The sequence below is a fragment of the Orbicella faveolata genome, unplaced genomic scaffold (genome assembly GCF_042242905.1).
Source record: "Orbicella faveolata isolate gen_17 unplaced genomic scaffold, um_ofav_v1 contig_4, whole genome shotgun sequence".
Classification (NCBI taxonomy): Eukaryota; Metazoa; Cnidaria; class Anthozoa; order Scleractinia; family Merulinidae; genus Orbicella; species Orbicella faveolata.
This window is the reverse complement of record NW_028301569.1, coordinates 6,916,714-6,935,414: the sequence shown is the minus strand read 5'-3', so window position 1 is coordinate 6,935,414 and position 18,701 is coordinate 6,916,714. Positions and strand designations below refer to the sequence as shown.

General features: G+C 38.2%; 1 protein-coding gene and 1 long non-coding RNA gene across 2 annotated transcripts; one reads left to right on the top strand and one right to left on the bottom strand.

Annotated features, from left to right (window-relative positions):
• Positions 1–898: 898 nt before the first annotated feature.
• On the bottom strand, positions 899–8,500 carry LOC110045478 (uncharacterized). Its single transcript, XM_020751086.2, has 9 exons — positions 8,305–8,500; positions 7,066–7,173; positions 6,680–6,724; positions 6,043–6,153; positions 5,621–5,665; positions 4,932–5,042; positions 2,980–3,024; positions 2,219–2,256; positions 899–1,256 (listed from the first exon to the last, which is right to left on the bottom strand). Exons 1-8 carry the CDS (start codon positions 8,375–8,377, stop codon positions 2,234–2,236), a joined length of 561 nt encoding a protein of 186 aa, XP_020606745.1. The 5' UTR covers positions 8,378–8,500; the 3' UTR covers positions 899–1,256; positions 2,219–2,233.
• A 4,400-nt stretch (positions 8,501–12,900) lies between these two features.
• Positions 12,901–17,051, top strand: LOC110045482 (uncharacterized). The gene is made up of 4 exons (XR_002296248.2): positions 12,901–13,070; positions 14,886–14,945; positions 15,892–16,030; positions 16,570–17,051. It is a non-coding gene; the product is annotated as an uncharacterized LOC110045482 (long non-coding RNA).
• The last annotated feature ends 1,650 nt before the right edge of the window (positions 17,052–18,701 follow it).

The following is an 18,701-nucleotide window of genomic DNA, read 5'->3' as shown; positions in this document are numbered from 1 at the left end:
GTTTATTTTCGTGCGGGAAACGGGGTGTAAGACAATCAAAATTAGGTTAACAACATAGGCAACATGTGGTAACTCTCAACTTTTCTATTTTGGCTCTTTTGTCAACTCTTTCAATTTGCAGTCAGACTTCTATCGCAGGCTAGACTGTGAGCGTCTCTTTTCTCTTTTTCCGCTCGCAGTCTAGTCGCAGGCTTGTCGATTTTTCTATAGAAACCATCAAAATTAAACCGACAACCCGGTGTCTCATCAGGGAAACACATCGTCTTGTCACGGTTTAATAACACTTCGGAACGTGGGGGATCGGGATGACTCGTCCGAAGTAAGCGGGATGGCGAAATTGGTGGTGGGAAGCAGAATTTGCAAACCCTGTTTCAGACCCTCGAAGAACTTTGTCTGTTTCAGGGGGGAGAGAGAGTAAGATATGGTCTTGCCACTTGTCAGGAAAACTTTGCCCTTTGTTATCTCAGCATAGCATGAATTTTAGCACAAATCGAATAGATGGCTGTGATTCAGGCTAATCTTTGTATTGATATAGGTGAGTTTCATTGTCCCTCAATAAAACATTAAATTGAAAACCAATCGGTGGATAAAATCAAGAAAATATAAATAAAGAACACAGCTCTCCAATTTTTAAGAGCACAATCTTTCGTTTCGCCCTAAGAATTACCTTACCATCTGACTTTCCCAGGTTATATATTGTTATTGCTCGGACACTGAGCAAAACCTACTTGTGCAAGGTCAACGCCAAAAAAATTGAACAAAAACAGAGGGCAAAGAATTCCTTTTGTTAGCTACAATTCACCTGGCTACGACTGATCGATAACATAGTTTATACAATTGTAGTTCAATTGTCATTGAAATGAAATGAAAAACACATTACGAGACAAACTTCTGACACTTCTGGTCAAAGCAAAACGTTTATTCTTCCTTGAAAAAATTATGAATCTACATTAATCAATTAAGGCTACAAATTATCACTATTTTACATATTCAGCCCAATTACTTTCACAGGAGAGCTCTAATTCAGCAAACCTGGTTTTACATGGAATTCTGCATTAACATCTTCTTACTGAGAAAAAAAGTTGAAAACTAAGTTTAAAAAGGCAATTGAAAAGGCTATATAAAGGTTAAATATTCGCTTATCTAGCATGACCACTCTTGTGCAATATAAACTTTAGCTTAAACTGAGAAAGTTGAACGTAGCAAGAGCATTACTTGAACAAAAGACATCTCTCCAAGGTGATGTACTTTAGCAGCTGAGAGGAAAAAAAGAAGAAATGCCGTTAAGGTTTAAAGCAACTTGTATCTTATAAGTAACAATTTTCTTAAATCTGAGTCACCGAGTTTGTGGCTCAAATTTAATTTTAAAAAAGATTCGATTGATCGATTGGTTTCCGATGATCGATTGTCATCGATTGATCACGCCGGGAGTTAATCTCTTTGCACAATAAGACAACCCATCAGTTGTTATCATTAAATCATTTTAAATCGCGATGTAGCCCCTGCCAAAAATGCCGTGTTAGGATCAGAGAAATTTAAAAAAGCAAAAATCACTGGTCATCTTGGATTTTAACGATTTTCTTAAATCTGAGTCACCGAGTTTGTGGCTCAAAATTTTAATTTTAAAAAAGGTTCAGTTGATGGGCAACTCAGCGGAGCGTACCATCTTGAATTTCAATTTAGGAGAAAAGTCTGGGAACAATATTTTGGTGGTAACAGCTAATCTCTTTGCACAATAAGACAACCCATCAGTTGTTATCATTAGATCATTTTAAATCGCGATGTAGCCCCTGCCAAAAATGCCGTGTTAGGATCAGAGAAATTTAAAAACGCAAAAATCACTGGTCATTTTGGATGCGTGTTTGAGGAAACCTCAGTCAGGGAAATCACATGATTATCGTGACGCCATCGTTTTCGTCATCGTGGGGCTGGAGAGCGTGGGCGTTTCCAACAACTAAAGTCAGAGGGAGGGGGTCAATGGAGCTCTTACGGTATATACGGGTTGTCTGATGGTACATGTGCACATGTAGTATTTTGCAAACGAGCTCGACCATTTTGACTTGAACAAATGTACAGATAAGGAAGATGTCTCTATATTTCATGACACGTTTGAGGTTAATTTGTTGTTGTTGTTGTTTTGGTTTTGATTTTGTTTGGTTGCTGTTGTGGTTTTTTCCAAGCACAAAAATATCCTTAAGCCCTCGAGATAATAGCTTACCAAGGTAAAGTATCATCAGTCGGAGCAACGTGGTGCACCTGTGAAAAGAAAGACAAAAAAATAGAACAAACACACATAAAAAATAAAGGATTTTCCGCCATTGAGGTGAAAAGCATCAACGGTCAAAAAGTAAAATTTTTCTTTGCGTTTCTCGATGAATTCAGATCAGCATCTGCCATTCAAGTAATTTAACATTTAGATTATAAGCTGGAGTTTTCTATTGTGATTTAGGTTTCGAAGACCCTCAGCGATAATTTAAACTAATATGGCCTTTTATTGTATGGCTTGCTCTCTGAGTGGCTTGAAATCAACTTGGCCCGTGATATCTACAGCCATCTTGACTGGAAAAAATCTCAAAGCTTGGTCAATGATCCATATACAACTACAATCGTGTATATGCTAGTTATACAACGCTTTCGGGTGACATACCATGGGATATCCCACGACTCAGTTGTATTTTCCCGGTATGCACACGAGCCTTTATACAACGGCTTTCCTGTATTCTGATTGGCTGTATTTTCTACGGCATTGTATAAAGTAATCCGTATAATTGCGTCAAATCTGTCATGTATACGTGCCGCTCTCTCGAACGACAGTCAAGCGCAAATAAATGTATGGCTTTTCTTTAGTTCCTTTTCTTGTATTTAGGGAGTTATTTCGATCCAAGTCCGCGCTGCCAATCTGTATAGCATTGTCGTGTCAAGTAGCTGCACTGTTACCTTTGTTTTAACCTGTATCGCGTATTTAACATTGATACTTGCCTTCTTTCTTGAACCAAGCTCTAGACATCATTATGTTTCGTTTACCTGAAAAAGAAAAGCGACAAAAAGAAACCTGTTTAGAATCAGCCGAGGATATTATCAAACGGTAAAATATATAGCTAAACCTATATTGAGCGGGACACACTCTTTTTAGCGGTCAGTTGCCAGAGTCCTGGGGTGGGGTCATATCATTCCATAGCAATCACAGTGAGGGACGCCATTTTCAGAGAAGCTTTGCCCTACTTTAAAGTTCTCCCCCCTCTGATCACCTCAGCACATTTTTTTTGTCTGTAATCGAGCTCAGTTATACTTGAATAGGAAATTTTTCCCTCCACCAACTCCAAACGTTTGAAGAAAACCCACCACACTCACTGCTAACTAGCCCTCCAACAGGCTCTCAAACCGGCGAGGGACCTGGCACGTCAAATGAGAGGCTCTAGGCAAGAGAGGATGATATAATATACAATCGTGACGTCGTAGAATCCAAGAGGATTCAAGACGCATGGAGCGTTAGAGTGTTCAAGAATATTCAACGATATTTATATATGAATTATTCAAGTCGAATTGGGAAAGACAGGTCGGATTCTAATAGATATGTCACAAGAAGAATTGCAGTTCATTATGCACAAAATAAGAAATTGTGGAATTTGATCTTTTCAAGACTGCTCTCAGTGCCATAACTTGTTGAAACTTCTATGATTATCAAACATGTCAAACAAAACTATAAGTTAAAACGCTGTTAATTGATTATATACCTTAGCTTAAGTAGGACTTACAATGAAAACAATATTTCTGTAGCTACTTGACTGATACATAGTCAGTTCCCATTCGTGCACGCTTCAGTATTTTACGTTCGATCATTTTTGTGTTTTAGGAAAAAGCTTTTTTGAAGTTCCGTGATTTCACACGTGATCCTTGGTTACTGTTAATGGAACTGACATATTTTGTTCCGTCCATTTTAGGACATCGAGGCTCTGTCTTGACATTTATAGTTATGAATTTGCTCAGTTTTAGTCGATCCTGCAATTGCTAGAAATTAAAATGCATTACCTAAAAAACTCAAGGATATCTCGATCCATTTTTAATTCAGGACGTTTATATTAAACTGGGTACAGTGTCTCTTGTAGACAGCTTCGTGGACAGTTAAGTCGTGATTTTACTATGTTTTCACTTGTTTTAACTTAGACTTCGACCGGTACGGCCAGAAATATCTTCTTGTAATACCTTTAAGTATTTTAAGGTTAAAACCTTAGTGGCGCCGGTAGATGTTCTATTGGATGATTTCAGGGATAACTTAAGCATACTGAAAGACTTGGTTAGCAACAAGAAATAGCGAGATAAATGTATGACAACGATCTCTTAAGCTATTAGTTGTTGGGGAAAGATACTCAATATATATGCGCATGTGATTGACTAATATGGTGTTTTCGGTTTGAAGCACTTTGGAAGAATCGGTTAGTTACAATAGAAAGGAAAACGTAACGACTAAAACAGTGAGCAAAAATGATTTAACACAGACTCAGAAAACCCTGGGGAGGATTCTCCCATACGAAAAGGTCGAGGATGCTCGTCGTCTCAACAAGGGTATAAGTCGAGGATTCTGGTCTCACTCAGGGTATTCATGGCGAAACACAACTATTTTTAACTGTCAGAATATCTTTTAGGTTGCACTCGAAGAAAAAACTGATAGTAGGGCACTCTTGTTTCCGTTTTTAGGCTCAATTTTCGGCTGGGCTCTCAAGTCCAGTCTGCTAGCGCGGGCTCCTTTCCTGAACAGCCGCCTGTAATCGAGCCTATTCCGCGTTAAGTGGTATTTTTTAGGGGTCAAATGAAGTTCAACCACGCCCGGATTGGTTTCCTTTAGGGGATTAATTCAAGTTTTCCGACGAGCATCTCCGACCTTTTCATATGGGAGTCCCCCCCCCCCCCCCGGGAAGAAAACGTCTATATACCTGGACAATCAGGTTGGCATTCTCCAGTGTCACAACCCTGGCTCTTGCAAAATAGATAATCCTCACAGCTGCAATCAGGTGGAAAACCATAACAATCTGCACAGTCATCAGCTGTAAAAAAGAAAAAAACACACACAGAAAAGAAAAAAAATTATATTGAGTTTCGTATAAAGGAGTAACAAGACAAAAACTTAAGTAATAACCCTAAGCAATCACTGAAAGGCACAGATCTATCAGCAATAAATGAGTGAACCAATCAGAACTCGTGTACGTGAGTTTACAAGTCACGGTCATCAGTAAACACCATGTTAAGGGAGCTACTTTACAGTTCGCGCATCTTGAAAAGTTTAGCCTATATTTTTCAAGTTCGTCGTTTGCAATCCATGTTACTCTTCGTCATCCATAACCATCCTTGTTCCTTTATGGTTTATTATTATCTCTTTGGTGCTTTCTATTTTAGTAAATTATTATTTTCAGGTTTCCTTAAATTTAAAGATAACTTTGTAAATGGCCTAGATAACTCAAAATACTGTGACTGAGCTCCTTTAAGCATGCAATAACGTTTTGGTCCCACACTTAATTTGAAGAGATCCCAGAAGGCAGCATGGCCCCTCCCGCCTAACGATTGAGTGAATTTCGTGAATTATGTTTTAATCTGGATTGCTTATTTAAAAATATATTGAACTTACGTTTTCTCTTCAACAACTGTCCAGCCATCATTCTCCTTCTTTTATCTGAGATACAAAAACGTTGAAGTATATAAAAAGTGTGTGTTTAAAATCATTAACTATGAAGGTTGAAATTTTTTGCATCAATTTCCTCCTCCTGGAGTAAGCGTCAAATTAACGCGTTTATTTCAAATTCGCCATTTACTATACTTAAAAGTCTCGAGTGAAATAGAATGCAAAACTGTTCAAACAATCATGCAGCTATGCAACTTTGCATTGTACTCTCCAATATGTCAAAACATTTAGGAATCAAGCAAGCAACTAAATCGTGTGAAAATCATCAGTAAAATATAAGAAAATTAACCAGGAAATTTCAATTGAAACCGTCGGCAGAACTTGCATTGGTTTAACTTGTAATAAAGTATTTGTTTCAAAGTACGTACCTGAGCAATCAGGTTGGCACTCTCCAGTGTCACAACCCTGGCTCTTGCAAAATAGATAATCCTCACAGCTGCAATCAGGTGGAAAACCATAACAATCTGCACAGTCATTAGCTGTGACAAGAACACAGAAAGGCGTCAGGATACATTAACGGAAACGAAAACACAGTCATACAGGCGAACTAGACTGCCGGGGGATGTTGCAATCCATTCTCTAATGAGATCTGTTGTCCTCTGCAGGAGCATATGGTTGCCTTCAGACCTTTCCCTTCCCAGAATAGACTAACCTAGAGTTCAGTAACTCTTTCAACCCTGACAAAGGTTTTGCATATACAACGTGCCCCCTCCACGCCCCCCCCCCCCCCCCCCACCCTTCCCGGCGGACATCTCATCTCACTGCCAAAAACAAACCGGATGAAAGTCATACACATGGTGAGCAAATGTTAAAATCCCCTTCCTGTCTTAGCTATCGATTAGAAATGCAGTCTCCATCAAGGGTAAAATCAACGAGAGATTATTGTTAGTAAGAATTCAGAGCAGCGCGGTTGATTATTTTTGCTCCCTATACCTCCGGATAACATTTACTTTAGCCTTGAGGTGACGACCGCGGATTTGGTTTGAGAACATGATTTTAACTTACGTTTTCTCTTCAACAGTTCCCCAAGCATCGTCTTCCTTCTTTTTCCTGAAAATAAAGATGACGAGGGAGATATCTGTTAAGATTCCGAGATCAACAAGCAACAAAGTACGTAACAAATGCAAGTTTACAAGCTGATTCTTTCTTCCACTTAAATTATCGAATATTAAAACATCATATTCTCCTATTTAAGAAGCACCCAGGGCCTTAATTTCAAATTTTCAATTTTATCTTTAAGAATATTTTACGATTAATAAGTCACATTTAATATAACAAAATTTTGTAATCATCGGCAGTGTAATGAAAATGAAAAAAAAAAAAACTGGGCATAAAATATCATTTGAACAGTAGGGAGAATGGGTTAGAAAAGTCATAAAGCATTTGTCTACCTGGGCAATCAGGTTGGCATTCTCCAGTGTCACAACCCTGGCTCTTGCAAATTTGATAGTCCTCACAACTGCAATCAGGCGGAAAACCACGACAGTCTGCACAGTCATCTGCAGAACGAACCCAGAATAAAGGTGTTAGGGATACACGCTTATGAGAAAACTGAAAAATGCAGGTTAATGAGAAAACTGAAAAGTGCACGTCAGTGCAGGTGAAAGATTGTCGAAGGATAATGCAATCTCTATCCAAATGGAAAGTTAGTTTTTTGTGTGTGTTCATCTGGAGGAGCATACAGTTTCCTTCAGTCACTTTCCTGCCTTCAGTCCTCTCTCCTCCCCGGTGAAGATTCGCTTGACGATCTGACCAGGGGAAGGGAGGGTGGTACACAATATGGTACACAGTTTAGAACATATCTTAGTTATTTGGCCAACACGGGGGAGATCCCGGATAAGTCGAAAAGTGAACAAAAGCTATCTACCGAAAATTAGATCCTGAGTTGGAAATTTCTGTGGAGTGATAGTTTAGGAAACCAAGGCCCGAAACAACTACCACTTCATGTAATTTGAATCCAGAGAAAAAGTTCTAAGGAGCTACTTCGCGGTTTGTGCATCTTGAAAAGCTAAGCCTCAATTTTTTAAGTTCGTCGTTTGTAATCCGGGACAATCATTTCCATGCTTGACTATCCTTGATCCTTTATGGTTTATTATTATATCTTTGGTGTTTTTCTCATTCTTAGCTTTCTCAAATTCAAAATATTACTATTCGCATTCTTCAGTTATGATTTGGCGGGCTATTTATCAATCGGGAAGTCGTGACTTAAGTTAACCCTGGAAAATCCCAAAAAGAATTAGAGACAAAGAATTGAAGAGAAAAGACCCGGGATTTTTTAGACTGTCTTGAAATATTAGCAAAACGTTTGAATCTGTAGGTCGTTTTAACCAAACTACAAAAGCGCGCGCAAAATCTGACCCAATAAGAATTAGCAATTACTAATTACAACGAGAAAATAATTTTATCAATCGCCTTAACTTGATTCAATTGTTAAGTTTAAAAAATTAAACACATCTAGTTTTTCTACAGAATTACAGATGATCGCTCGAACTATAAATATCTTTCTCCATTTTATCTAAGAGTTAATCAAAACCACTATACGACCGCTCTACGTCATTCTCAGTGGACGGCACTCTTAAGTGCTGCTTAACAAATGAAAACTAGTTTAAATTAAAAAAGAACTGCCCCACCTCGCCGCTGCAATCTCGTGGCCGAGCAAAGAGCAACAAAGAGAAACAACAAAGCGATGGAGGCTTGCTTCATCTTGGTAGACTTTGGGATGCGTTGATATTTGCTTGAATCTTCAGTGGTATTAGCTGACAAGCTGAGGTCGATGCTTCTTGCAACAGTCGATGTACTAACTGAAGCTTCATACTAGTGTTGTCGCTTATATATGCTGAGAGTGGAACAGTACTCTTTGTTTTACCCTAGTAATTATAACCAAATTATTCTGAAAATCCCGCCATTTCTGTGTGTAGACTGCAACTATTGTTTGTTCCATTATGTTGCCTTGTCGCAGTAGGCCCCAAATGTCCTTCCTATTCCGTTCAAATTGAGCTGAAAATATTTCTCCAACAGTAATATATGACATTGACACTTTTTTTGATACCATATTCCAAAAACATCGTTTCGGCGCGAAGTAATGACCGGCATAATTATCTCACAGGCTTGGTTTCACTGGGAATAACTTATCGGCAGAACAACATTTTTTACCATTTATCGTTAAGTACCTCAAACAAATTTAAATCAATATTTAGCATGCCTTCTAGAAAGCGTACAATGCATACGAATGATGTGTTTTGGATTGAATACCTCGTCTAAACCAAAAATTAATTGCTTTAATCTCCCTGAGGCTTGACTTAATTCTTATAAATTGGGATAGGTGCTCAAAACATAACTGCTTTACTAAGTTAAACTGGTACTAAAGGATGTTCGAGCTACCCAGCAACTAAAAAATGATCCCTCACCATATAACTAAGAGGTCCTTAACCCCAAGATCCTTACGTAACACTAACAAACGTCTAAACGTTTAACAGTCAAATGGTTTGAAATTTAAAATGACAGCTGTCATTTAGACCCTCTTAGACGCTTATTACATACCAGTAATTAACACACAAGACCGGACACAGCTGTTATAGTCTACAGATATTTCTGCAGGGTACAAAAGTATACTACACGGATATTTGTTCTGACGCGCAAATGAATCCTTGATTTAATGCATGAAAAATTAAAAATACCGCTGCATTCTTTACAATTCTTTGCTTTACAGCCATAACGATTATGTTGCAGTTATTTCCACCCAACAATGCAACTAATCCGAACTCATTTATTTACTTATTTACAGTGCGCTTTTTCCCAATTGACTTCACTTGTGAATTACTACATATGCTTTCTTTAGTTCAGTTAATAAGTATGTTCTCATGCAGTTACCATAGCTTGAAAATAAAATGATTTGGCCTAGGAGGCAGAGAGATATTTTGTTAATGCCATGTTCCCTAGGTGTATGAGCGCACGAAATAGAGACCATATTGTAAGAGCACCAAATTTTGACCTCCTGTTTTGCTTGACCTGGTGTGCATTAATTTGCATACGAATAAACCTTTTCTGATTGACAACTCTGCTAAGCCGATGCTGTTTTCTTCGAAAAGAAAACTGTAGAACACCCCTTGTTTTCAGCTGACTTTCTCCGTGCAAATTTTTCATTAGTCGTTAATGCGACAGGCAAGATTAATGTACCTTAGGCCAAAGTCAATCACAATAAGCGTTTCACTTAATTACTATAAAGAGCCATTTGGTGCTAAATACTAAATGCTCGGCTTAATTAGTGCAATAACGGAATGATAAACGCCAACTAATTAAGTATCATTCAACTAAGCGCTCCCCAGGCTCATGCCCGGTGCCTCACATTCCCAGACTAAAAAATTTCGGACATTGAAGCAGACAAGACCACAAATTATTCAGTAATTTGCTTCGGTATAACAGGTCCATCGATTATCTTCAAAAATTGTTTTTCTGTCCGTTTCTTTATTTTAAACCGATTATCACCTTATTGATATACTGTATTTTGTACAAATATGGTTCTTGTAGACCTGAAGGTTCATAACAAGATGGCGAGTTGCAGTCGAGTCAAGGCGAGGCGAGTCTTGGACATATTTGGCGCCAAATCTTTCTTTTGGGAAAGGCTAAGTTATGTCTCTTTATATGCTAGCTCGGTAAGCTGGCAAGATGAACCAAATCCTGCGCTGTGATTGGCTACCCGAGGCCAATATCCAGCTCTCTTGACCGAACAAGCTTGGTCAGTAACCCATATGTATTCTTATCTATTCGCAGAATTGAATTCAAAGTTTACGGTTGTCAGCCATCAGCGCACGCCTAACAGTTTTCCACTTGAAGACTTTGTTGTTCCTTTGTTTTGGGAAAACGATTTTTAATTTCATGAGACCAATGGTTAATCGTCTGTTCGAACTTCAAGTTCTTTTGGTTATCTATATTCACATCTATTCTGGGTCACTGTCAACCCGCGGTCAGTTTGAAAAAAAAAACCGACAAGCAATTGCTTTAATCACTAAGTGGGTCACTAACTAAAGTACTTTGTTGCTAAATGAATTCTTAAAATACTTCCTATATCACCCATTTCAGCTTATGTAGTTATTGGTCCAGTGCATTGGAACATACAATATATCAAAATTCTCTGTTGTTTAAACCGGCACTGGAGCAATAGCTACCGTAGGCTGATATGAGAAGTATTTGAAGAATTCATTTAATTAGTCGGTAACAAAGTACTTAGAAGTTAGTGACGCGCTTAGCGGCTAAAACAATTAGTTGTCTGCTGTTTTCAAACTAAAACCAAAAAAAAAGAACGAAGCTATTATTGACCGAACAAGCTTGGTTAATAAAGGATTTATTGTCATATGGGATAAAGAGCACAGAGTGTAATCCAGAGCGGTCAAGATACAGTGGAAGCCCTTGTAAGCGGACATCAAGGCACTGGCCGCTTACTAGGAGAGTTCTTGTAAGCGGCCACTCGGATTTGTAAGGGAAAAATAGCCGCCTAAGGGAGCTCGAACAGCTAACAATAAACCGTTATATCGGGAATTTCAAAAATACCACCAAATTCTTTTATTATTTTTGTTCTGTTTTATTGCCTTGTACAGTGCCGCGATAATGGCTATCACCGCATGTACACAGTACTGTATACTGCAGTACTATGATTGGCCCTTAGTGATTAAAGAACAAATCAGAATTGCAGCCAGCAGTGACATTAGCATTACCAGTTTCACTTTAACAAAAAGCAATGATACAGCTTACAAATGTTTATGAGTATCTTTCAAAAGTCAGGCTCGATTCCTTTCAAGTGTCAGCTTACGGGAGCTTAAAAGCAAAGGTCTAGATCGTAAGCCCACCAATTGTCCACGGCCGCTTACGGGAATGAGTAAATGCAGAGTCTGTATGGGAATTCAAACTGGATTTTGTGAAGGCGGTCGTTAGTAGTGCTGTCCGCTTACGAGAGTGTCCGTTAAGAGAGCTTCCACTGCAGTGCCATCTTGCCCGCTTTGGTAACCAATCACAGCGCAGAATTTGATTTACCTGTCAGCTCAAGGGGCTAGTAATATATCTAATAAAGTCACACAAGCCTTCCGCAAAAAACGGATTTAGTGTCCAACTGGCCAAGACTCTGCCTCAACCCGCCATCTTGTATTGAACCTTCTGGTCTTCAAAAATCATATTTAAACAAAATATACTTATCAAAAAGGCGATAATCAGTTAAATGTAAAGTAATGGACATAAAAGCAAGTTTTGAGGATAATTATTGGACCTGGCGGATAGAAAAATTTAATACTTTGTGGACTTGCGCAAATTCTTGCTGTCTGCTTCAATGTCCGGAATTTTTTAGCCTGTGAAACACTTAGCTGTAGCACACTTAATTAGTTAGCGTTTTAAAATTATACCGCTGTTGTGCTAATTAAGCCAAGCAATTAATTTTTAGCACCTTATGGCACTTTATCGTATTGAGTGAAGCACTTATCAAGGCTGAAGTAATTAACCTTCGCAATGTAGCCTAGCTTAGAAGACAAACACACACTCAAATATACAAATTCAATGTAAACAAAAATCATACACTCCCATATTTCGACTTCGGTAAATTCTTTTATCTTAACTTTGGCCTTAAGTATACAAATTAATCTTGTGTGTCACATTGCCGATAAACTAAAGCTTTGCATGGAGTAAGTCAACTGAAAACAAGGGGCGTTCCACAGTTTTATTTTCAAAGAAAACAGGTCTGGCTAAACAAAGTTATCAATCAAAAATGTCTTCTTTGTATGCAGTGTGCGATCTGCGGTAAAATTAAGCAGGTCAAGAAAAACAGGAGGTCGAAATTTGGCGCCTTTCATTACGGTCTATAATTCGCGCGCAAATATTCTGTAATTAACACTTATTCCACGAGCGCGCGTTGGATATGAGATGGTAGATAGCCAACGATTGCGCAGCACCGAGATTGGCTATAATCATCTGATATCCAACAAGCGCGTGGAATAATTGTTTGTTTCCAAAATATAGCAAACCAAACCAAAATGAAAGTAAAAACGCCAACAAAAATTACGCGTACATACGCTTCCAGATATGAAGAGTATGGCCGTAATGGCTCAGATACCATGATGGCTAAGCCAATGAAAGCTCTTGAATTGCATTATCCAGTGAGCCAGTTTTTATTAATATTCTATAATGTATTGTTCTATTGTACGAAATAATCGTATTAGTTAGAGACTCAATAGAAAGCGCGTTCAGTTGAAAGATAAATCCGTGAACAAAACATCTCAGCTTGGCTGCTTGTTCAAGTCCTGAAATCAACTGTTTGTAAAGCTAACGAAGATGAAGAATACCTGTGTAATTTTGCTAGTTCTTCTTGTTGTAGTCTGTTCAGCAGCGCAATTTCCATTTCAACGTCGAGTGGAGGGTGAGAACACTCTTTTGAATCAGCTTTTATTAATTGGTGCGAGAAAGACATGTAAGCCTTGTGTGCGATCATTTCGGACAGGTATTTGATCAAACGTCAAGATCATTTGGAAAGAAAAACTTCATCGATTTTCATTCTAGTTCTCATGATCAAAATAGAAATATATTTCCACTATATCGCTTTTTAAGGCTAGTTTATAAGTTCTTTAGTCAGTTAAAGTAACTTTGTAGTTAGCAGATTTGCGCGCTTTTCAGTTGTGTCTTCATAATTAGCTAATGTAATCTATACCTGGTGTACGATTATTTCTGATAGGTATTTGATCAAATGTCAAGATCATTTGGCGATTTTCATTCTGTTCTAATGTTCAAAATAAGAGTATTTTCCAATATTGCATTTTTTAAGGCTAGGGGAAAAGTTCCCTAAGTCAGTAAACGTGACTGTCAAGTAGGCACTTGCAGATTTGCGCGCTTTTCAGTTATGTGTATATAGATGAATTTTTGACCATTGAATAAGCTTGTGTAAATTTTAGGTTAGCCCGGACATTTGCGAAACAGACCCGTTCTTATGGACTCGTTGTTCCTTCACGATTTTTTTTGTTAACCTTTTGAGAATAAGTGTAACCCAATAGTGCATCGAAATGTGTTTAAAAGGGCGCCAAATCTTTGATAATTAATCTTGAATCGTTTTACGTCAGAATTAGAGAGCTGTGCTGGCGTTAACTTGCTATACACTTAGCGACTCTCTCTCTCTCTTGTGATCGCTGATCATTTGTGACATTTAATTCCTCTGGATACCAAATTCCGAGCTTAGAATTTGCTACTGACTCTTCTGAGAAGTTTTGACACCAGAATTCCGCGCGCAAATTCTATTTGCCCATTGTTGGCTCACCTCACCAGAAATATTCTTACAGCCAATTGTACGGAGTATTTTAAATAATACGTTCCAACAAGAGATTACCTTGATAATCTCTTAGCTCCAAACAAATTATCTGTTCTTTTCCGTTTTCAAAAGCTGCTTAATACCATTCAAAATAATTGGCACTACTTAATTTATTACTGCTACTTAATTAAGTTTTCTGCAAACGTCTAACTCCGGTTTTAGGTTAGATGCCCCGCGGATGACTCCAATTTAAAAAGGACGGGGGCGCTCGTCGTCCCTTTCAGGGGTTAAAAAAGTGGTTTTGGTAATTCTTAAGCTGTTTGGCCTGACAAGTTCCACAGCGAGAGCTTTTGCGGTACCTTTTAAGGTATTGATTCCAAAAAAGTATGACAAAAGACATTTTACAAACAATTTTACAAGTAGAAGGTATTCGATGCAATCTTCTTTATCGCTAATGAAGTGTCAGTTCATGGTTGTTTTAGAATTGGTACCTCTTGTGGAAAAACATTTCAAGGCACACCCACAAAACAGGATCTTGGTACCTCAGTTACGGATTATTTGAAGTAAAAGACTTCCGTGAAAACCTGCCCCTTGACGTTCAAAAAGCAAGTCGAAACCTCAAACGTGACGTCTGGCTCTGGTCACGTGACCCCTAGCGGTTAGTAGTTCGCGGGAAGCGTGTAGTGAGTTTTAGAATACCAAACAACACTTGATCAAAGCAATGCCTGATCGTAAACTTTCAGCTTACTAGCGCCATAGCTCATGTCAGCTTGATTTCTGATGTTCTTTGTCCGAATGTTTCCCTCAAAAAGCTTCCGCGTAGACTCCATAAAAAAAACTCGGTCGGTAACTTACAGTAGGTTAGTATTCAACCTAAAAATGATCTTGATGTTACAAAATGTCTACGTTGACATTTTTTTTTAATCTTGACACTAGATACTCAACAGGGAAGGGCAAGGGAGTTGCGTGGTTCTTTATTTAAAAGATTTGAAGAAGGTCAGTATATATCAATGTTATTGAATGAGCGAGAGGTCCGTGTTGGGATTGATCGAGTTATTTTTTTGCATTATTTTTTTTTTTGGACCAAGCCGAATTGCTATGAAAATAATTGTGATCAGATATACAATGAAGTTAAGCCGCCTAGATAATTTTGTTTTATCCTGATTGTCTGTTTGTAGTGTTAAAGGAGAAATGTCAATGGTGAAGCATGTTGAGAAATTCTGTTGAAAATCCAAGATGCTTATGGGCTCTCCCATCGTTGTCTATTTTAAAACAAATAATATAATCTCTTTTTTCGCACGTGCCAGCCTTCAGAAAACGTCTACCCTCCAATCGATCATACACTGGAATCAATGAAAATGCGAGAATAATTTGACATATTTATATACCGTAACCAATAAGAGAACAGCATTCGTGATAGAACGTTGTAGTAGAGTAATAGTTATCCCTGACAGACCTGATAAAACCCCATCGAGCCAGCATTGCTCCTCAAGATAAAAGGTACTCTTAATTTTTGGCGAAACAAAAGGAATAAAAGACTTTTTCCATGTTTACGCAGCCTCATCTAAACACGAGGAAAGTTGGAAGAATTCGAGACAACTAGTTATACAAACCCTAGACGCAGTGGAGGGTTTAGATAACTTTCGAGAATTCTCCCAACCCTCAGAGTGTTTAGACGACGCTCTGTAAACGCAGAAAAGGTCCTTCAGTGTTTTTATAAAACATTTCTCAAAAACCGTGTCTACATACTCTCATCTAAACGCCTATAGACCAATTAGAGCGAGCCTACTATCTTAAATATCTTATAAACAGGGATACCTTTTATTAAGTGTCTATCATTATATAATATAATATCTTTTTTCGTACGTGGCTGTTTCAATGTGAGCTTTCAGAGAGTTACAATGTTCACCCCGATGCTTATTTTTTGTGCTTGCCATGTCAGGGGGTATCTGTGAAGGCTGTGCTCAAATGGTGGCCAATGAGTGCTTTTGTTATCAGATAACATACTGTCGTGGAATGGGATGCGCAGACATTGGTTCGTGTAACAGATCTAACTGCCAGAGTCTACGTTAGAATACAAGGTATACTTAATATACAAACGTTTAGCTTTCAGACTTGAGCTGCATGTACTGGTGGTCGAAACTAAATGTGTGTTTGCTTTTGTTTTGTACTTCATTCATGAGTTCTGTCATTGGTTTAAAATACTCGCGTGCAACCTATATAAACCCTGATGAAAACAAATACGTGGCTCTCTGCCAATCAGCAACAAAACATTTGCAAAATGAGCTGATTCCTGCTGAATTTTGAATGTTGTGATTGGCCAGATATGATTCCTTTGGTTTGTCTCAGGATGACTGGGATCCGTAAAAGTTAACTTCATTTCCTACAAGAAATCTCTCATTCGGAAAAGTGTGCAAAAAAAAGTTTAGATGTTGTTGTTTTATGGTGGTCAATGCGCTTAGCCACACCTAGCTAGTTCACTTGCAGACATGGCTGAAAGAAATAAAACTTTCATTTGACTGGATTTTGATGATTTTGATGAGTTTAACAGTTATAAGTCGTAAAGACTTAAGCAGTCATTTTAATGACGTTTTTCTCGCTCTTGACTTCTTTCTTTCAGGCACAGAAATGCGTGATATATTGAGACGCACCCATTACCTCGGACGAGCTGTACGTTGTTATAGAAACGCTTAAGTCACGCTCGACTTTCTTATTATAGTTTAGCACATTTTTAACTGACAACTGTAAAAATCGCTATAAACGAAATTTAAACCTTTTTTAACTGTGTTTTACTCCATAGTAAAGTGTTGTGTTTTTATGACTCTTAATGTACAAATAGAACAGTAAAAGCCTTCATTGCAATCAAAGTCTTCATTTTAAAAATCTTGGATTAATTAAGTTAGTAACTAGCTGACACTTGCAAACAGGGAAACAACGCCCTTGTACGAATTTCACTAAATAGATATAATAAGTTTACCACTTTTATATTCATTTCATATTTATCCATTCCCTGTCACATGTTATAAAGTAAAACGATCAATATAGACATCAAAAGAAGAGTTACAAAACAATACAAAGTATTACGCTCATTTCTTGCTAATACACGTATCGACCCGTGCCATTGTTGTACATAGAATGTAAAATTTTTAATTTCTTTTTTCGCAGACAAGGTGAACTCAAACTTTAAATGAGTAAGCCTTGCGAGTTCTCGCATTATGATCACACCCTTGTTAAGGGTCCTTTTCCTAAAGAAAATTGTGACCCACCAACTCTTTTAGAATTTGTCCCACAGTGTTACAACCCTTATGTTACTCCTTCCCAATTTGATATACTCGAGAGAGACCAACATTTCAAAATTTGCTTCAATATCTGCCATGCACAAACCGCGTGCACAAACCATTAGCGACAAACAAATTCGAATGGCTACTACGATTATTAGTTGAGTAAAGAGAGGCTAAACTTTGGTCACCAGGTTTCGTGTTGTTGTCACGGGCGACTGGCTCCGTTTCCATTGACAACTTGTCGGCCTTTGAAGTCGTTTGCTGCAAAGCGCGCGAAATTTGAGGCGACGCGACAGGTCAGGCGACGCACGGCTGTTGATATTGTTACCAATGGAAACGAGGTAAGTTGCCCATGACAACACCGTTATTTTAAGGCCAAAACTTAGTCACCAAACGTCCGTCGTGCCTTACTCGAGTGATAATCGTAGTAATCGAAGCACAAACTGAGATAAGTAGGAGAAAACTACTGTAGTTTATTCCCTGTTGCAAGTCACTACTTGACATTGACACGTTGCATTCGGGCTTTCACTGAAAACGGTTGTCCAGATATTTACCAATTTTCTTGCTGCCTCTAGCTCGTTCTTAGAAATACTTGTTGCGAGCAAAACAAAAATAGCTAATAATTGAAAGAGCTGTCGGTCAGCGCTCTAGGGCGAACGACTTTGGCGCCAAAATTTGCCTTAATTAGGTATCCACTGCTAACTTTTGATATCCTTTACAGATATATCTAAAACAGGATATGCAGTGTATAGACACAGCTATACAGCTTAGAATTACGAGAGGTATGGAATATACAGCTCATCAAAATATTCCATTGTTTAAACCGAGAAGTATTTTCTTCTGTTTCTATGCGCAACAACACGTGCAATGTTCAAAACGCACCTTTACCTCTCGTTATCCTAAGTGTAGCCTTATCTATGCACTGCATATCCTGCTGTAGATATCTATATGAAGGCTATCAAAAGTTAGCAGTGGAAACCTAATTAATGCAAATTTTGCCGCCAAAGATTTTAGCACTAGAGCGTCAACGGCTCTTTCATTTTTCGCTTTGTTCACAGCAAGCATTTCCAAGAACGATTAGAGGCAGCAAGGAAATTGGTCAATATCTGGTAAACCTTTTTCAATGAAAGCCCGACGTGATTGCAATATGTCTCAATGTTAAGTTGCACCTCACAGTATCAAGTAACTAGAGTACGGAGTTGACGGGTAATCTCCAACTCTCAGTTTTTATGCATCTTTTATATCCTTCCGAATTCGTTTGTCGCTAATTTCCGTAACTTTTATCTCAACAATTTGAAAATCAGTGAAAATGTATGGCAAAGATGAAGTGACATGCTTTTAACACCATATACCTAATTAGGTGAGTGAATTCGCACAAACCTTTTTCCACAAAACTGATATGTTACTGAAATTAGAACGGCGGGATTAACCCTTCAAATAATAGCAGATGTCAAGAAGACTTCATGGATGC

What these genes read in the sequence shown, in the direction of transcription:
- LOC110045478 (XM_020751086.2), bottom strand. Translation starts at nt 8,377, where the DNA reads ATGAAGCAAGCCTCCATCGCTTTGTTGTTTCTCTTTGTTGCTCTTTGC. An exon ending in GGAACTGTTGAAGAGAAAAC is followed by an intron (nt 6,154 to 6,679) that starts GTAAGTTAAAAT and finishes TTCTTGTCACAG; the next exon opens with CTAATGACTGTGCAGATTGT. An exon ending in GTGCCAACCTGATTGCTCAG is followed by an intron (nt 5,666 to 6,042) that starts GTACGTACTTTG and finishes TTTGTATCTCAG; the next exon opens with ATAAAAGAAGGAGAATGATG.